At 47.4% G+C, this 15929-nt stretch overlaps 1 protein-coding gene across 1 annotated transcript in view; it reads right to left on the reverse strand.

The window, feature by feature from the left end:
- Nucleotides 1–15929, reverse strand: part of LOC108550781 (myb-like protein X) — an 86182-nt gene that overhangs the window by 28626 nt on the left and 41627 nt on the right. Inside the window, exon 3 of the mRNA XM_017904640.1 lies at nt 13351–13583. Coding sequence (XP_017760129.1) covers nt 13351–13583 — 233 coding nt within the window. The remainder of the gene's footprint in view (nt 1–13350; nt 13584–15929) is intronic.

The raw sequence follows: 15929 nt of genomic DNA on the forward strand, positions 1-15929 counted from the left end.
GGGGCCATTTATCTCCGTCGTGCCACGTCAATCGTTATCGCTCCGGTACAGCGTATGTAGATACGCGTTAGAGATCGGTAGTTGTAATATTAATATCCACGGACTTGAGAACCATGGGACGAGGAGCTGAGCGTGGAACGAACGAAACGAGCATTGCCGGGACAAACGCGAGACGTCGTTTATTTCCCGTGGTCTTAAACGGTTTAACCCAGGGCCCTCGCGTAAGAGGCTTACGCGATAAGGACGGGACGTTTCTTCGCCGCCACCTGTCAGGGGACTCGGTTCCGTCAGGTCAGGTGTAATTCCGAAATAAGAGCCACGTTTGCGTCCCATTAAAATGACGGGCATGTCCACGGCGATGCGAGTCTCCATTCACGGCGTCCGACAGGGATCGTTAATCTCGCGTGAGGTCCCCCGTTACCCAGAAACGGCGTGGTGGTCGCTGGTTCTGGTAGCGGCCAGCACTCCGACTCCGAGGAACCATTAAAAACGATAACCGACCTTCGTCCTTACGATTGGCATCTACGTCCTTCTTCGAGTCCGTCGATATCTCTACAGAGGCTCGAGTTCTTCCTCGATCCTCCTTCGAGGGTCCCGCATGCGCTGCCAGAAGCGAAAGCGGGTCTCGCTGATGGCTTTCTCGAGAGGGGTGAAACAATAGCCAGGAAGGCGATTCGTTTTCGTGGTGGACCGCCATTGGCCGGTGTTATAATAGTCTGCGGGTCCGCAGCCGCAGCTGCTCTCGCTTCGTCAAGCTCTCCTTCGTCTCTACGACTGCAATCGTTAACCCGCGAGTGCCTGTCCCGTCGCTAACGACTTCCCGAATGTCGCGCGGGATCGCGTAATTACGCCACGTATATTGCGCGTGCAAACTTTGGACGACGAGAAAAATTTGTCGAAACTCCTCACTGGCCGATTACGTATCGGACATGTCCCGTTGGAGAAAGGCCCGAATTTCGAACCGGGACCGTGGCAGAGCTTTTAAAGCTTTTGCGATAACTAATGGCACTGGGACGTAAATAGCCACGCGATAGGCACCCATCCCGGGCACCCTAGACGCCTCGGACATGCCTCGTGACTGCTGCTACCTGTACGCTTTTACTTCCAATTATCGCGGTATTTCGTTAACGCGTTTTACGCCGCGCGATGTCTGCGGATAGGCGGATAGGCGCTCCGACTCGCGTCGCTGGGTCTCGAGGAATTTCAGAAATTTCGTGCACGTCTCGGCGTAACCGGAGATGCGGCAAAGTAAATGGTCGAAAATTGCAGCCTGCGACGGTCTGCGATCGGGAATTTATTCGGTCATTAGAGAAAGGACCCGTAATTAACTTACTTTCCCGCTTCGATCCGAGTCCGGTCCTACGAGGGCCACGAGGGAAACGGGGTTAAGCGAATGGGGTAAAATTGATTCGAGTATCTGCAGACTATTATAACGAAACGGACAGACGCTTTATCGCGAAGCGTCACTCGGATAGATCGTTCCTCGGGTTTCCCCGATCACTTTCTCGCCGCGACAAACGCGAGCATCAGTCATCGCTGGATCGCGTAAACGAGCGACACGCGACGTTTCCTCTCGCGGAGAAATCGGCTTAGGAAACGTCTGGCCTTTTTCCGCGTCGGCTGTCACGATTCGTCATAGCGCGAATAACACCGGCGCGTTATCCACGCTCCGTGTCGCCGGTTTCCGTGCAAAAAGCGGCCATTGACGTATTAACCCGAGGAAACCAGGTGATCGAGTAGTTTCGAAAAGCCTCCAGTGATTATGCCAACGTGCGATACTCTTGCTTGAAATTCCTAATCGCTGCACGAGACTCACCCTTCCTATTATACTTTCACTTCATCTAGAGCCGATCGAAGGATCGTGGTTAATCGATGACGTTGCACTTTGCTGCAAGCCGTTAACCCTTTGACTGTCACGCCGAAATCACGTGTTTCGATCAGGAGATTAGGAGATTATTGTTTTACTGCATGGATAGATGCTAGATTTGTTCTAATATTCTTTTGATTGATGTTGAGAATTAACTGGACAATCGGTTATATTTATTACCTAAAAGAGCTGGGTATATCCTGAAGGGAGTGGGGGTTTGCTGGGCGTGGGGAGCCGCGTGTCTCCTGAGCCCTCATTCGTTTTCCGAGTCGTCGTCGTCGTAGCAGTCTTTGTTTCACATCTGATCTGTACGTTTGTAAAATAAAAAGTGTGTTCGTCCAATTTCAAGAGTACTTATACTTCGCCACGTACCAACAGATGTTCTTGTTGTAAATTAACCCTTTGCACTCGACGATTTTTTGATTAAATAAGAGTAGGGGTTTAAACATTTTCTGCCGTAAAGCTGACGATATTTTGTTCAGCAGTAAATAAGAAATCGAGTAATAATTAAAACGTAGGATTATTTGTACATAGCGTTACATTATCTTAAATTTGGTAGATTAATTAATATCGATCTTCGAAATTTTATCTAACGGTGACTGAGGGTCACTTCTCGAGCGCAAAGGGTTAATTACGGTCATGCAACGATGGTGGCAATCCTGCTAGAGGTTGCAGGCCAATACTGATCTTTGGACTTATGGATTTTCGATACTATGCAGGCATCAAGGAACTGGTTTTTGGCTTAACACGTTGAGTGCGACGCCGATTTTGCTATACTTTCCGCTCAGGCGGCAGCTAGTGAGCACTTGATGCCGAGCGCTCAAGTATACCGAAGGGTATGAGCAGAAGATTACTTTGTTTCACTTTGTCGTTTGGACTGTGAGAATGGTACAGCCAATCCACAAATATACAAATTATAAACAGAAGATAATGGGGTGGGGGGTGCCAGAAAGGCAAAAAGGCGATCACCAAGAAACGATCAGTCGAAAAGAGCGACGGAAGTGTAAAGATTTACTTTAGCAGAGGGAATTAAATTTTTACAGTATATTAATTTTCATTGATAATTTAACCCTTGACAATGCCAGTGTAGCGACCATCATTCTCGCCCTCGCCACTAGATGGATTCCGCCTTCAAGGACTTTCCCGCAAGTCCTTGGGAAACTCCCAGTTTCCTATATATATAACATCCCCTCTTTCCAATAGTATCCCCGGTGTCTAAGGCAGGGCCTGCTAAGCAAGCCTTACCGATGAGTCCGCTAACAGGCCCGGGACGAAACGCATCCCTTCCTTTTCCAACCGTCCCTTCTAGCTACCTACCACCGAGGAACCCGCCACAGCCGACGTCAAGGGATGGTGGGGGAGGACTCCCACACCAGTCTTACGCACCGATGATGATCAAACGAGAAATTCGCTGTCAGTCTCTAGAATCCACACCGTCCAAACGAAAAGTCTATTGTCAGTCCCTAGGGACTGACGCCGCCTGAACGGAAAGTTCGCTATCAGTCCCTAGGGACTGACTGACATAGCACTGAAGGTGTTAAAAGGATCTGCTGTCTCCTACAGCAGTCAGTCTCAAATCCTGAAGAGTGTAGAACGCTTTTAACCCCGCAATTCATGAATCGTGTTACAGTGAAACCGTGTTGTAGGAAGGCTACCTGCGCTCTTCGAGCGTGGCACGTGTCATTCCTCGCCATTTGGCATATTGGCAGATGTTGGACATTTCTCATCTGCCATTTCAACAGACATGGTCCAACTGAAGGGGAAATCAACCCAACACTTGACTCTGTTGTCAGTCATAGAAGGAGGTACTTGTATTGGCAATTGCACTTAGGCTACTTCAGGTCAAGCAGGATACGATGCAACTCTTGGTCTCCATGGCCCTTAGACATGTCTCCCTTTGACATGGCGTTGGAGAACGAGCGAAACTGCTCACAAGCCGAAACTCGAATCGCTTCGAGGAAGCTTCGACGATCACTTCTGGATTCTAAGCAGTACACTGGCTAGGTCTCTATGATTTGCTATCTATTCGCGGAATATGGACCGGCGAAACGGGCGTTTCGCGTGCGTTTTTAGATGGACTTAACGATCGACAAGAGTGTAGAACGCTTTCAACCCCGCAATTCATGAATCGTGTTATAGTGAAACCGTGTTGTAGGAAGGCTACCTGTATTCTTTTCCATTTAAGAGCAGCATTGCGCATTGCGCGGCTCGTGTCATTCCTCGCCATTTGGCATATTGGCAGATGTTGGACATTTCTCATCTGCCATTTCAACAGACATGGTCCAACTGAAGGGGAAATCAACCCAACACTTGACTCTGTTGTCAGTCATAGGAGGAGGTACTTGTATTGGCAATTGCACTTAGGCTACTTCAGGTCAAGCAGGATACGATGCAACTCTTGGTCTCCATGGCCCTTAGACATGTCTCCCTTTGACATGGCGTTGGAGAACGAGCGAAACTGCTCACAAGCCGAAACTCGAACCGCTTCGAGGAAGCTTCGACGATGACTTCTGGATTCTAAGCAGTACACTGGCGAGGTCTCTATGACTTGCTATCTATTCGCGGAATATGGACCGGCGAAACGGGCGTTTCGCGTGCGTTTTTAGATGGACTTAACGATCGACAAGAGTGTAGAACGCTTTCAACCCCGCAATTCATGAATCGTGTTATAGTGAAACCGTGTTGTAGGAAGGCTACCTGTATTCTTTTCCATTTAAGAGCAGCATTGCGCATTGCGCGGCTCGTGTCATTCCTCGCCATTTGGCATATTGGCAGATGTTGGACATTTCTCATCTGCCATTTCAACAGACATGGTCCAACTGAAGGGGAAATCAACCCAACACTTGACTCTGTTGTCAGTCATAGGAGGAGGTACTTGTATTGGCAATTGCTCTTAGGCTACTTCAGGTCAAGCAGGATACGATGCAACTCTTGGTCTCCATGGCCCTTAGACATGTCTCCCTTTGACATGGCGTTGGAGAACGAGCGAAACTGCTCACAAGCCGAAACTCGAACCGCTTCGAGGAAGCTTCGACGATCGCTTCTGGATTCTAAGCAGTACACTGGCTAGGTCTCTATGATTTGCTATCTATTCGCGGAATATGGACCGGCGAAACGGGCGTTTCGCGTGCGTTTTTAGATGGACTTAACGATCGACAGACGTTAACCCAGTTAGACCTCTGGGGGCTAGATCCGGGGCCCAGAGGGAGGTTATAAATTAACGTATTTCGGTATCACGGAAGCCACGCTGGCTGGCTATTAATATGCCCGTAAGTTTCGTGTCCGCGCTTACTTCGTATCCTCCCCTGGACGTGTTCGCGCAGAGGCTACAACGGGACCGTCAACGAGGGACTCGCTTGTCCGTGTCGCAGGCGAATTTGATACTCGGCCAACTTCGGCCCGGTTGCGAGGCTGACTCACTCGCGGGCGGAAAAGCGCGACAGCGGCGAAACAGAGTCGCGATGTGTCCTCGTGGACCGTTTGGACGGGGTGGGTGCGTGGTAGTCCACGGCAAGTGGCAACACGAGGGGTTGCTCGTGGTAATTATAGACGACAACTGGAGCACGCCGTCTCGCCGAGAGAACTCGCGTCGCGAAGAGGGTTCCTCGCGAGGGCTCCTCTTCTGCCCGGTGTCTCCTGTTTCGCGACTTTGCTCGCGCTTCGGTGGACGTCGCGTCATGGTACCGTCTCGTCCGACGCTGTTTACGATCGGGAGCCATCGTTCCATAATTGACGTAATGGTTTAATAGGATCGCGCGAGCAGCGTTACGAGCGGAGTCAGGATTGCTCGCGCAGGAAAAAAAGAAGGCAATGTATCTCATTAAATTTATGGCCTTCCCAGCAGCACTGACCCCCAGTGGATCTGGGCCTGCACATTAATCACAATCGGTCCTCGCCGCTGATTGGCCCGGCTTTCCGCGTGGGTGTACGGCCAAACGATATATCGAGCGATCCTTGCGGAGATAAAGTACGCTTTAGAAAGTACATACCAGTTCCCTGACGGGCAATTAACGTTTCCGCGTTTTATGAAATACCTCTCGAGTTACAAGCATCTCGCGCGGTTTGTATTCGAAGGTCCGATCTAGTTTTCCCTTTGGATTTTTCTTACTCGTGCCCTCTCGAGAGAGATTTTGCTCGCAATTAGAGAAACTTCCGCCGGTACAAGATCCGCACCAGACTCTCGATTGCTTTTGGTCCCGCGGGACTTGCGAAACGTCGCCATCGCGAACGGAGAAACGCGATCGGAACGATCGTGAGGCACGAAACTCGATCGCTGTAAAGTCACGAGCGGGATCGTTTAAACTCGTCCAAGGAAATCCGAATCGCTATTGCTGGATGACGACGAGGTTGATTCGTAAAGCTGCGACGATACGATCTCGGGTACACAGCAGGATTTTTTCTTTCCTCTGTAAAGCAAACTTCGCTTTGGGATTAGACGATTTTCTCTTCCCGAGATATCCTACTGTGAAGATATCTCAGAAACAGGGATGTCTAATAATTTCTGCCATATTTACAAAATTATTCAGAGCAAAGTAATTTTTCTCCAGGATTTTTGTCAACTGTCTCGAATAGCACTACCCTTCCTCTGTGAAACAAACTTCGCTTTAAGTTCAGACGATTTTTTTTCTCCGAGATGTCGCTTTGAGTTTAGCCCAGAAACAGAGGTATTTAGTGAATTCTGCTACATACACAAAATTATTCTGAGGAGAGTAATTTTTTCCCAGGATTTTTGTCTGCTGTCTCGAATAGGACTAACCTTCCTCTGTAAAGCAAAATTCCTTTTAGGTTCAGACGATTTTTTTTGCCCGAGATGTGCCGCCTTGAATTTACCCCAGAAACGGAGGTATCTAGTGAATTCTGCTACATACACAAAATTATTCTGCGAAGACTAATTTTTTCCCAGGACTTTTATTAACTGTGTCGAATAGCACTAACCTTCCTCTGTGAAACCAACTTCGATTAAGGTCTGGACAATTTTTTTTGCCCGAGATATACCTCTTTGAAGTTACGCAATATGCAGATGTATCTAGTGATTTCTGTTACATATACAAAATTATTCTGAGGGTAGCAATTTTTTCCCAGGATTTTCGTCCACTGTTACGAATAGGACTAATCTTCCTCTGTAAAGCAAAATTCCTTTTAGATACAGACGATTTTTTTTGTCCGAGTTGTGTCGCTTTGAGTTTAGCCCAGAAACAGAGATATCTAGTGATTTTTGCTACCTATGCAAAATTATTCTGAGGAGAGTAATTTTCTTCCAGGAATTTTGTTAGCTGTTGCGAATAGAACTAACCTTCCTCTGTAAAGCAAAATTACTTTTAGGCGCAGACGATTTTTTTTTGCCCGAGATATACCTCTTTGAAGTTACGCAATATGCACATGTATCTAGTGATTTCTGCTACCTATGCAAAATTATTCTGAGGAGAGTAATTTTCTTCCAGGAATTTTGTTAGCTGTTGCGAATAGAACTAACCTTCCTCTGTAAAGCAAAATTCCTTTTAGGTGCACACGATTTTTTTTCCCCGAGATATGCCGCTTTGAAGTTACCCCAGGAACAGGGGTCTCGAAGCTCGTACGGTAATTGCCGCAAAATGCAAATTACAACCGCGGTGTTATTGCACCTCTGCATCGGCAATTACGTTTATTGCGATTTATATCGCGCCGGATTTCGTCTTCGACGCGGCGTCGCGAGCTTTTAACGAGCCGCGACCATACTTCATCTTGCCCCACGGCCCCGCGAAAAGAGCATCGCGCAAGCACGAGGAGAGAGATTCGCGAACGCTGCATAGGCTCGTGAAGCGTGCACGGAAACGCTTCGTTAGATTGCCGAGGAATGTAGATTGATCTGATCCACGACGCGTGGATCGCGGTTCGGGAGGAATGCGATAGATCCATCGGGATTAATTGATTCATTAAGATCACTGGTAAAGTTTAACGACTCGCCTCGGGCCGACCCTTCGCCGCTGAAAATCTATGGCCGTCTTGTCTTCTCGCGTGTAAGACCTCGTTCCACGCTCGGCCGGCGCGGAATACCGAACGTGGACACGTGTCGCAATCCTCGGCAATCCTCGCGATTTTTCTCCCGTTCTCCATATATTCCATCGATCTCTGCCGTCATTGATCAAGGATTTGCACGCCGACCGATCTCGAACGCGCTTCGCAAAAACTTTATTAATCGCTTTTCGAACGCGTTACGCGCCATTCGTTACGCGCGTTCCTTAATCACCGCTCGCCTTCCGTCCGTGCGTTTTTGCCGATCCTTCGAATTCAGTTACCTCCGTTCGCGCTTTCTTCTCTGCCGAGCTTCGCAAAAATCTCTCCGCACGTCCTCGGTTGCCTCATTCTTGAAGACAACTCGCTTTCCACGCCTTCGTCGCGGGAATAATTATTTTCCGCTTCCATTTTTCACGGCGAGAATCGCTTCGAGTCATTCAGATTCGCGGGTAGAAAGTACGCTGATGGAAAAATTTCAAAATTCCACGAGCACCGCTATCGATCGTGCACCGAAAATTAGGTTAGGCGAAGCATGATGGCGAGGAGGAGGAGGAGCAAGGGGTTGCAACTCGTTTTCGACGCTTTCGTCGCGGAAATAATTATTTTCCGCTTCCATTTCTCACGACGAGAATCGCTTCGAGTCATTCAGATTCGCGGATAAAAAGTACGCTGATGGAAAAATTTCGAAGTTCCACGAAGACCGCTACCGATCGTGCACCGAAAATTAGATTAGGTACAGCAGGATGGAAGAAGAGGACGGACAAAGTTTTGCAATTCGCTTTCGACACTTTCGTCGCGAAAATAATTATTTTCCGCTTCCATTTTTCGCGACGAGAATCGCTTCGAGTCATTCAGATTCGCGGATAAAAAGTACGCTGATGGAAAAATTTCAAAGTTCCACGAAGACCGCTATCGATCGTGCACCGAAAATTAGATTAGGTACAGCAGGATGGAAGAAGAGGACGGACAAAGTTTTGCAATTCGCTTTCGACACTTTCGTCGCGAAAATAATTATTTTCCGCTTCCATTTTCCGCAACGAGATCTGCTAAAGGGGTTGTAGGAAATATAATAATTTTAATCCAACGACACCATTTATTGATGAGTGTTAGAGCTAATAGTGTTACTTCTTTTGTCTTTGCGAGGCACTGCCCGACGCATCAAGTCAGTCGCTCTGTACCCAGTCTATCAGGAACACGTGTGTATTGTAACTATAATAAAGTTACTTGGTAACGAGGAAAACTGTGTAAAGTTTACTTAATCTTAACAGGGGTTATTACGCAAGAAATAATAGTCAGTGGAAAACTGTGGAAAAATTGTGTAGATCTTTATTAAACGGACGAATGGTTATAACTGGCCTGTTTAGGGCCTGGCAGGTCAAAATTCGTCTTCAGAAAACTGGTAACAAAAGACAGAACATTGGGGGATGGGATCGGCCTCACACCCCTAGAATGTAGAGTTTGCTTCACTATTGAATTTTACCATAACAGGATCGCTACGAGTCATTTGGACTCGCGGATAGAAAGTGTATATCGTCAATAGGTCGTCCTCAATTGGCGACGGTTAATGACGAACCAAATTTCTCGAGGAACGTTGTGTTTATAGTGGACTGTATTTTATGTAGTAGTTTCGGATAACTCTTCTGAACTCTTCGAATCCCCGCAGGGGCTACGGTCGACCTTGGTCGGCCGTAGTATGGGATTGGCGACCCCACGGTGCCTAGTTGACGTGCACCTACGTCGAGGTGGGCTAGCAGCCTCAGAACGGTAGTGGTTCGCCACGAACGGGACGACCGGTACCACGGGAGACCGATTTAGCCCTGGGCCGGCTGTCTTGCGGCAGTCTGCCCGTCGGTCGCTGGGTTGGCCTCGTGGTGGCAGTGGTTGGAGCCTTCATCGCAGGCAAGGGCCTCGAAGCCCTACGTGAGAGTTGCGCATCGTGCAGCTCGGGTGCTGTCCTCCTGAGGCAGTAGGGATTTAGAGAGGACCCGTCCCAACACCAAGGGAGTCTATTGGGGCTAGCATCCCAGTTAGACAAATTGGAAGATCGGGGGTGTCCTGTGGCACTCCCGGTCGCGCTGGTTGGGCGTATCCCAACCCCGTGCCCATGGGGGCCGTGTCGATAGTCCACTTGGAAGGTACGGCACGTAAAATCTCCGACACTCGTTGAACTCTTCGAATGTTATTGACTGACTGTTCTGACTGACTGACTCGTACTGACTCTTCCTGCCTGATCTCTAGGTGGTTATATGTTGGATATTATAGTGGAAAGTTGGATGTGGTAATAAAATGAATAATTTGGTAGCGAGATAGTAGTGTATTCTTGACCATGCACTCTTACAGACTGTAGACGACGATCGTCAGAAAACAAAAGCACAACGTCTCCCGCTTGCCTCATCATAGTCATTCCTGATGTACCAAATAGACACAGATGGCGACGTTGCCATAAATCCTGATTCTTAACATTATATAATCCCGATCTCTCTGCTGATCGGTTGCTATGACGTTGGGGGTGTATGTTAACTTCAGCGTCCTTCGGTGGTGGTGGTTGTTTAACCTCTTAGACACGACGGAACTTTACGCGGGGCTGTTTCTCGGTACGGCAGAGTTCAACGCGAATTACGTGTAAATGATACGGCACTGCAATGTGTGACGGATAATGCTGTTCTTTACACGAGTACGTTGGAACGAAGTGTTTGATGATTAAATTATAATTTTTCATTAGTATTTATGAAAGTATTTATTTTTAAAATTTTTTTAAATTAAGATATGAGTTTAACGCGTATTTTAAGTTTAACAATTTATTCTAATAATTAATAGTACATTTCAGTGTGGTACGTCTTAAAACACGCAGAGGTGGCATCCGGGAAGGCCACTATAGTGGTGCATCGTACAGGAAAGTACATCCGCGAAAGCCACTGTAGCGTCCTACGGTATCGAATCTCTTCGATTTCTAAGAACGCTTATCACGCGCCAAATTAATATTGCGTGACTAATTGTGATAATAAGGATCCAGAATGCGTGTGGTCAAAAGAGAGTGATTATTTACAGAAAAGCGTAGAATAGTTATAATGCAGACGTTAACGGAGTACCGTTTCGAACACGCGTTTGTATGTGTAATTTAGATGTTTTAAGAATCGGTGCCGAAGACGAACTGACTTCTCGATTTTGCTCTATGTCCTGTCTCGTCGTGTTCGATCCGGTGTTCTCTCTAGTTTAGTTCTGATTGGGTAAAATAGATGTTGGTGGTGAAAAGGTGAAGAGTTTTAATTGGACAGAGGGTGTGACATAAGCACCTTTGACGAAGGAGTAGGAAACTGTCAAGGAGCCGATTTCTGATGGTCAATGACGTGATTTATAAGCGCCGTCCGTCCGTCGCTTGTTGGGTCTGTCACAAGTGGGTCCCATCTGTCGCGTCTGGTTTCTAGTAAAATTCCTAATTTTGCTTTACCTTTGTGAGCTTAATCCGCTAGAACGGCGTTGAGGCACATCGAACCTCCGGAATTGCAGTCGCGTTATAAAATATAAAATAAACCGTTAGGTCTGTTAAAAGTGTAAGCCTTAATTATAAAATCATATTCTAAATACGCTCTCCGGGACGGTGAGTGCCTAAGAGGTTAAACAATCTAGATAATTGTGCTTGTCTTCTTGAAGGGTGATGTATAGTTGTTTGTTACGGATTACCTAAGTGGTGGCTTAGGTGCTAAAGAAATCAAAGGGCGCTGACAGTAAGGATATAACAAGCTTCTACTTGGGACATTGCGGTCCTAGGGTCGAATCAATGGTACTTGAGAAATTTCAGAGCCTTCACACGGTCTGTTCTACACAAAGGGACGACTAAATACCGGGACGACATTCCAAGACTTAACAGAAAGTATACGGGGAAAAATTTCAGGGTTCCGCGAGTACCCTGATCCTGCATCGAAAATTAGATTAGATACAGCAAGTTGTGAAAGGAAGAAGAACAAAGGGTTGCAAATCATTTTCGACGCTTTCTTCGCGGAAATAATTATTTTCCGCTTCCATTTTTCGCATCGAAATCGCTACGAGTCATTCGGACTCGCGGATGGAAAAATTTCAGTATTCCGCGAGGACCTCTACCGATCGTGCTTCGAAAATTAGATTAGATGCAACAGGAGGAAGTAAGAAGAAGGGCAAGGGGTCGCATGGATCGAGACGTCCGTAATCGTGGGATAAAACGATGCTGCAAAGTATCGGATTGCGCGAAGAGCGGCTTGGAACCGAAGCTGCATACGCGAGCGACCGGTTGCGCAATTCCGACTACCGGTTCGCGAAACGAAGGTCTATGGGTCGAGAGCGCTCGATTTGTCGGCGTGCCAGGTTGTCGAGAAAAATCCTTCGATCTCCGTTAATATTCTCTCGGAGAATCTCTCTCGTCGATCTTGAAATTAACCTCGAGATCGGTACGCGATTGGAGCGCGCGATGACAATCCTCGAGCGAGAGGTTGCGCGAGGACCCTGAGCTCGCGCATCGACGACAATCGAGCGTAATGTACGGGTAGAAGAAGCAATAATTTCACCGGGGATCGATTTCGTGCATAAATATAGTGGCGCGAGGATCTCGCGACACGCTTGGACCACCGTCGAAGAAGGCGCGTGTCGTGCGTTGAATTACGCTCGGATACCGATTCGAAGAGGGCGCGCCGGTGCTGGGTAACTGGTTCGGGTTATCGGGACGGGAATGCACCGTGGTCGGGATCCGGGACTCGTCCGTGGAATTACGAATTGGCGAATAGTTTAGAGTAGGGTGGTCTGCGGTCGCAGGACCGCGGCGATGGCGGCTAGCTGGATAAATTCTGACACTCGATCATACGCGGTTGCGAGCTGGCCAGAGACACGGAAAAATCGTTGCACCGGCATTCCAGCGTACAGTGCGCGGACTATATACCCGTTTTCCGTGACACTAATGGGCAGGCGTATGAAAGCCGAGAAATTTACGCGAGATAAGCGCGTTTCGTGCAGTCATCGAATTCGCGGTTCGCCGATAACGTCGGTGTTGGTTAACCGGCGCGTACGCAACTAGCGAGAAAACTCGCGTGCGCCCTCTGCGCCGGGCCTAGTCCCGAGTCGTCGAAGATTCGCGTTCCGATACCCGCGCGCCATAAATCATGCGGGAATACCGCGACTCCTTGACTTCTCGCTAATAAATTCTCCGTAATACACTTTACACGATTAATGCTACTTTCTCCTCGGCGATAAAGTCTTCCTCGTTGCTCCGTGGCATCCATCGTTCCGCGTCGCGATGCATCTCCCTTTCCCTCTGTCCGTGTATTTCCCCTCTCTTACTCGCGATTTATCTACCTTGTAACGAGGCAATGTTCGCGGGATCGTTTGTCGTTCGATCGGGGAACGAAGGAGAGCGGACAGGGGTCCATGCTCGACTCGAATGTCAATTTGCATGCCGCGTCCTCGTGGCAAATAGTCGCGCGCAGTCGCGTCCGGGGAAAGAGGAAGAAAGAAGATTTACTCACGTAGAAGGAGAGCTCGACGCGGTTCGAGTGCTTCGGCACGCAGGTGAGCGCTTCCGATCTGCAGCATCCGGTATCGTCCGAACACCTGTGCAAGATGGCGCAGTGCGGGACGTAGGTGGTGGACGGGCTCGGGTAGACGTCGCGCACCGGAATCACCCTTGGCCGTGGCCATTGGCAGCTGCCCTCTCGTGACACCTTGATCGCGTGCTGCAGTGCTTCTCGGATTTCCGCCGCTGAAACACGCATCGTTCCATACTCTTTACGTACGAATTAATTATGGGAAAGGAAAGAAGAGAAAAAATTAAATTCTGCTATATAAAAAATAAAACTGAAAGAATATATAGTTCGTATAAACCAAAGTGGCGGTGAGTCCTGGCAAGGTTTTCGTTACAGAGAAATAGTAATTAAATAATTCGAAGATTTTCTGCCACAAAGTTGCCGATATTTTTAACACTAGATTTACAGTACTCGTCAATTTGACGAAAGGGTTGCTCCAATTATACGATGGTAACAGATTTAGTCAACTTATATTAACACGTTGGCTGCCGCGCGAATTTACGTGACTTACCCAAGGCGCCAACATGAATTTTTCATTATGCGATGCATATTATTCTGAAATATTATTTACAGCAGATAAGTTTAGTTGCATAAACTTGTTTTGTGCATTTTTCGTGGCATTAATTTCTTCAAAGCATTACAGAAACAACGGTATTATTTAGAAATTTATAAGTATCGATGTTTACCCTAATTATGTAGGATATTTTTTGACTTCCCCGGGTATAGAGGCCCAGTTAGCGTCTGGGGAAGTTGGGGCCAGGCCATGTGAGGTAGCCTCGCTCAACCCCGGTTTTCCCCATTGTAAACCGGGGGTGACGCGTCCGTGGGCACCTCTCGGGAAGGGTCCTAGAGCCTAACCTGAAGGAGGAATCCCTTCCACCCCAGAGCGTTACGTGGCGGGAGCTTTCTCCTCCTTCGAGGGAGGCTCTTGCCTTCTAGACTGGCTTAAAAGGGCCCGAGGAGAGTTTTGAGAGAGTCATTAGAGAGTTGTGGTAATCCTTCAGAGAGTTGAAACCGAGAATTACGCGTTATTGAAAGTCGAATCGAAAATACAGACTGCAGTGAATCTGAGTATTCTAAGGTGCTCTCCAGCGAGTAGAGACTGTGTGACTCTACAATTATGTATTTTAACTATTGGTCGCGTCGCCGGTCACCGGTGGCCCCCACGGCGCTGTAGCTAAGTCGAGTGCCGGTCACCGGTGACCCCCACGGCAACCACCGTGTTAAGATTGTTAATATAACATGTAGGGATCAGTTTGGGTGGACTGGCTAAAATAGCGCTGTTTTACTTCATAATAAAATACAATAAGCTTATACGCAGATTGACGGCTATGGAACAAGAGGGATTCGCTATGAACACGTTCGACTTTGACTCCTTACCGACATACTCTTAGACACTAGCTTAAGAACTCTTAAAGATTGTAGACTGTTCATGACCGACGACTGTGGTGAATCTAGATCGTAGACCGTGGAGACTGGAGCTGCCCGTGCGCTTGCACCCTTATTTAAAACATTCATTCTGTCCTTTTCCATACCCAGGCTTTCCTTTCCAATCATGCCCCTTTCCCACGCAACCTCCGTGGGCCAGGTACTTCAATCACTCTGGACGCATCCCTAAACTTTCGCTCCAGCCTACTATAAACATTCTTTGCAGTTAATTCGCTTGCACGCGGTCACTCCCATCCTAAGCCCAAACACACTTGGCACTCTTTCAGGGCCGTACTTATTCCAATCCCACGTAACATGTAATTGTTTTTAAATTAAACTAATCGTTGAAAAAAAGGCACGTGATTTCCTTTAACTGTCAATGTGACAGGTGTCCTTAAAAATAGGTACACAGATAGCGTGCATAAACCTAGTGTTAAAACGGTAAATAAGAAATCGTATGCAAATTAACACGTTCCGTACCAAGCGTGATTCCATTGAGTTTCCTGCCGGCCCAAGTTTTACTGTCGGCGCACTAGAACGGTAGCGGAGAGATATGCGGGAATACCAACAATGTAACTCGAGTAGGTCCCTGCATTGTCAATTATCTACATTTACAGTGCCATCGACCTATGAAATTGATACATTGTTTTGTTCCGAAATAATCTTATTGGTAAGTAGTTTATTTTGGATTTTGAAACGCTTATCGCTTTCCAGATCTGTAAGGGATCTCACTGCAGGTATCCTAGATCATTCAGTTGAGAAGCATACTTTTTCTGAAACGCACATCAGTAATTTTTTATCCCCAAAATGTTCATTGGACGGCGTGAAAGTACAATTGAAAGCGAGAGTAGTGATGAAAACGTTGTGAGTTTTAGAAGAAAAGTCAGAAATAGAATTTCGTCGTGTTCAGGCTCATATGCAAGTGAAGATATTGAAGAATTACTAGAAGAACTGGTTTCAGACGAAGAAGAGAAATTGAACACAGCTAATGATTCATTGGACAATATCCAATGGATATACAATTTTTCATTGCCGCGCAGCACAATGTCCCGCAATCGTTTTGAATTACTGCTATCAAACTTGCATTTTGCTAA

The sequence above is a fragment of the Eufriesea mexicana genome, unplaced genomic scaffold (assembly GCF_001483705.2).
Source record: "Eufriesea mexicana isolate 0111107269 unplaced genomic scaffold, ASM148370v2 scaffold2928, whole genome shotgun sequence".
Classification (NCBI taxonomy): Eukaryota; Metazoa; Arthropoda; class Insecta; order Hymenoptera; family Apidae; genus Eufriesea; species Eufriesea mexicana.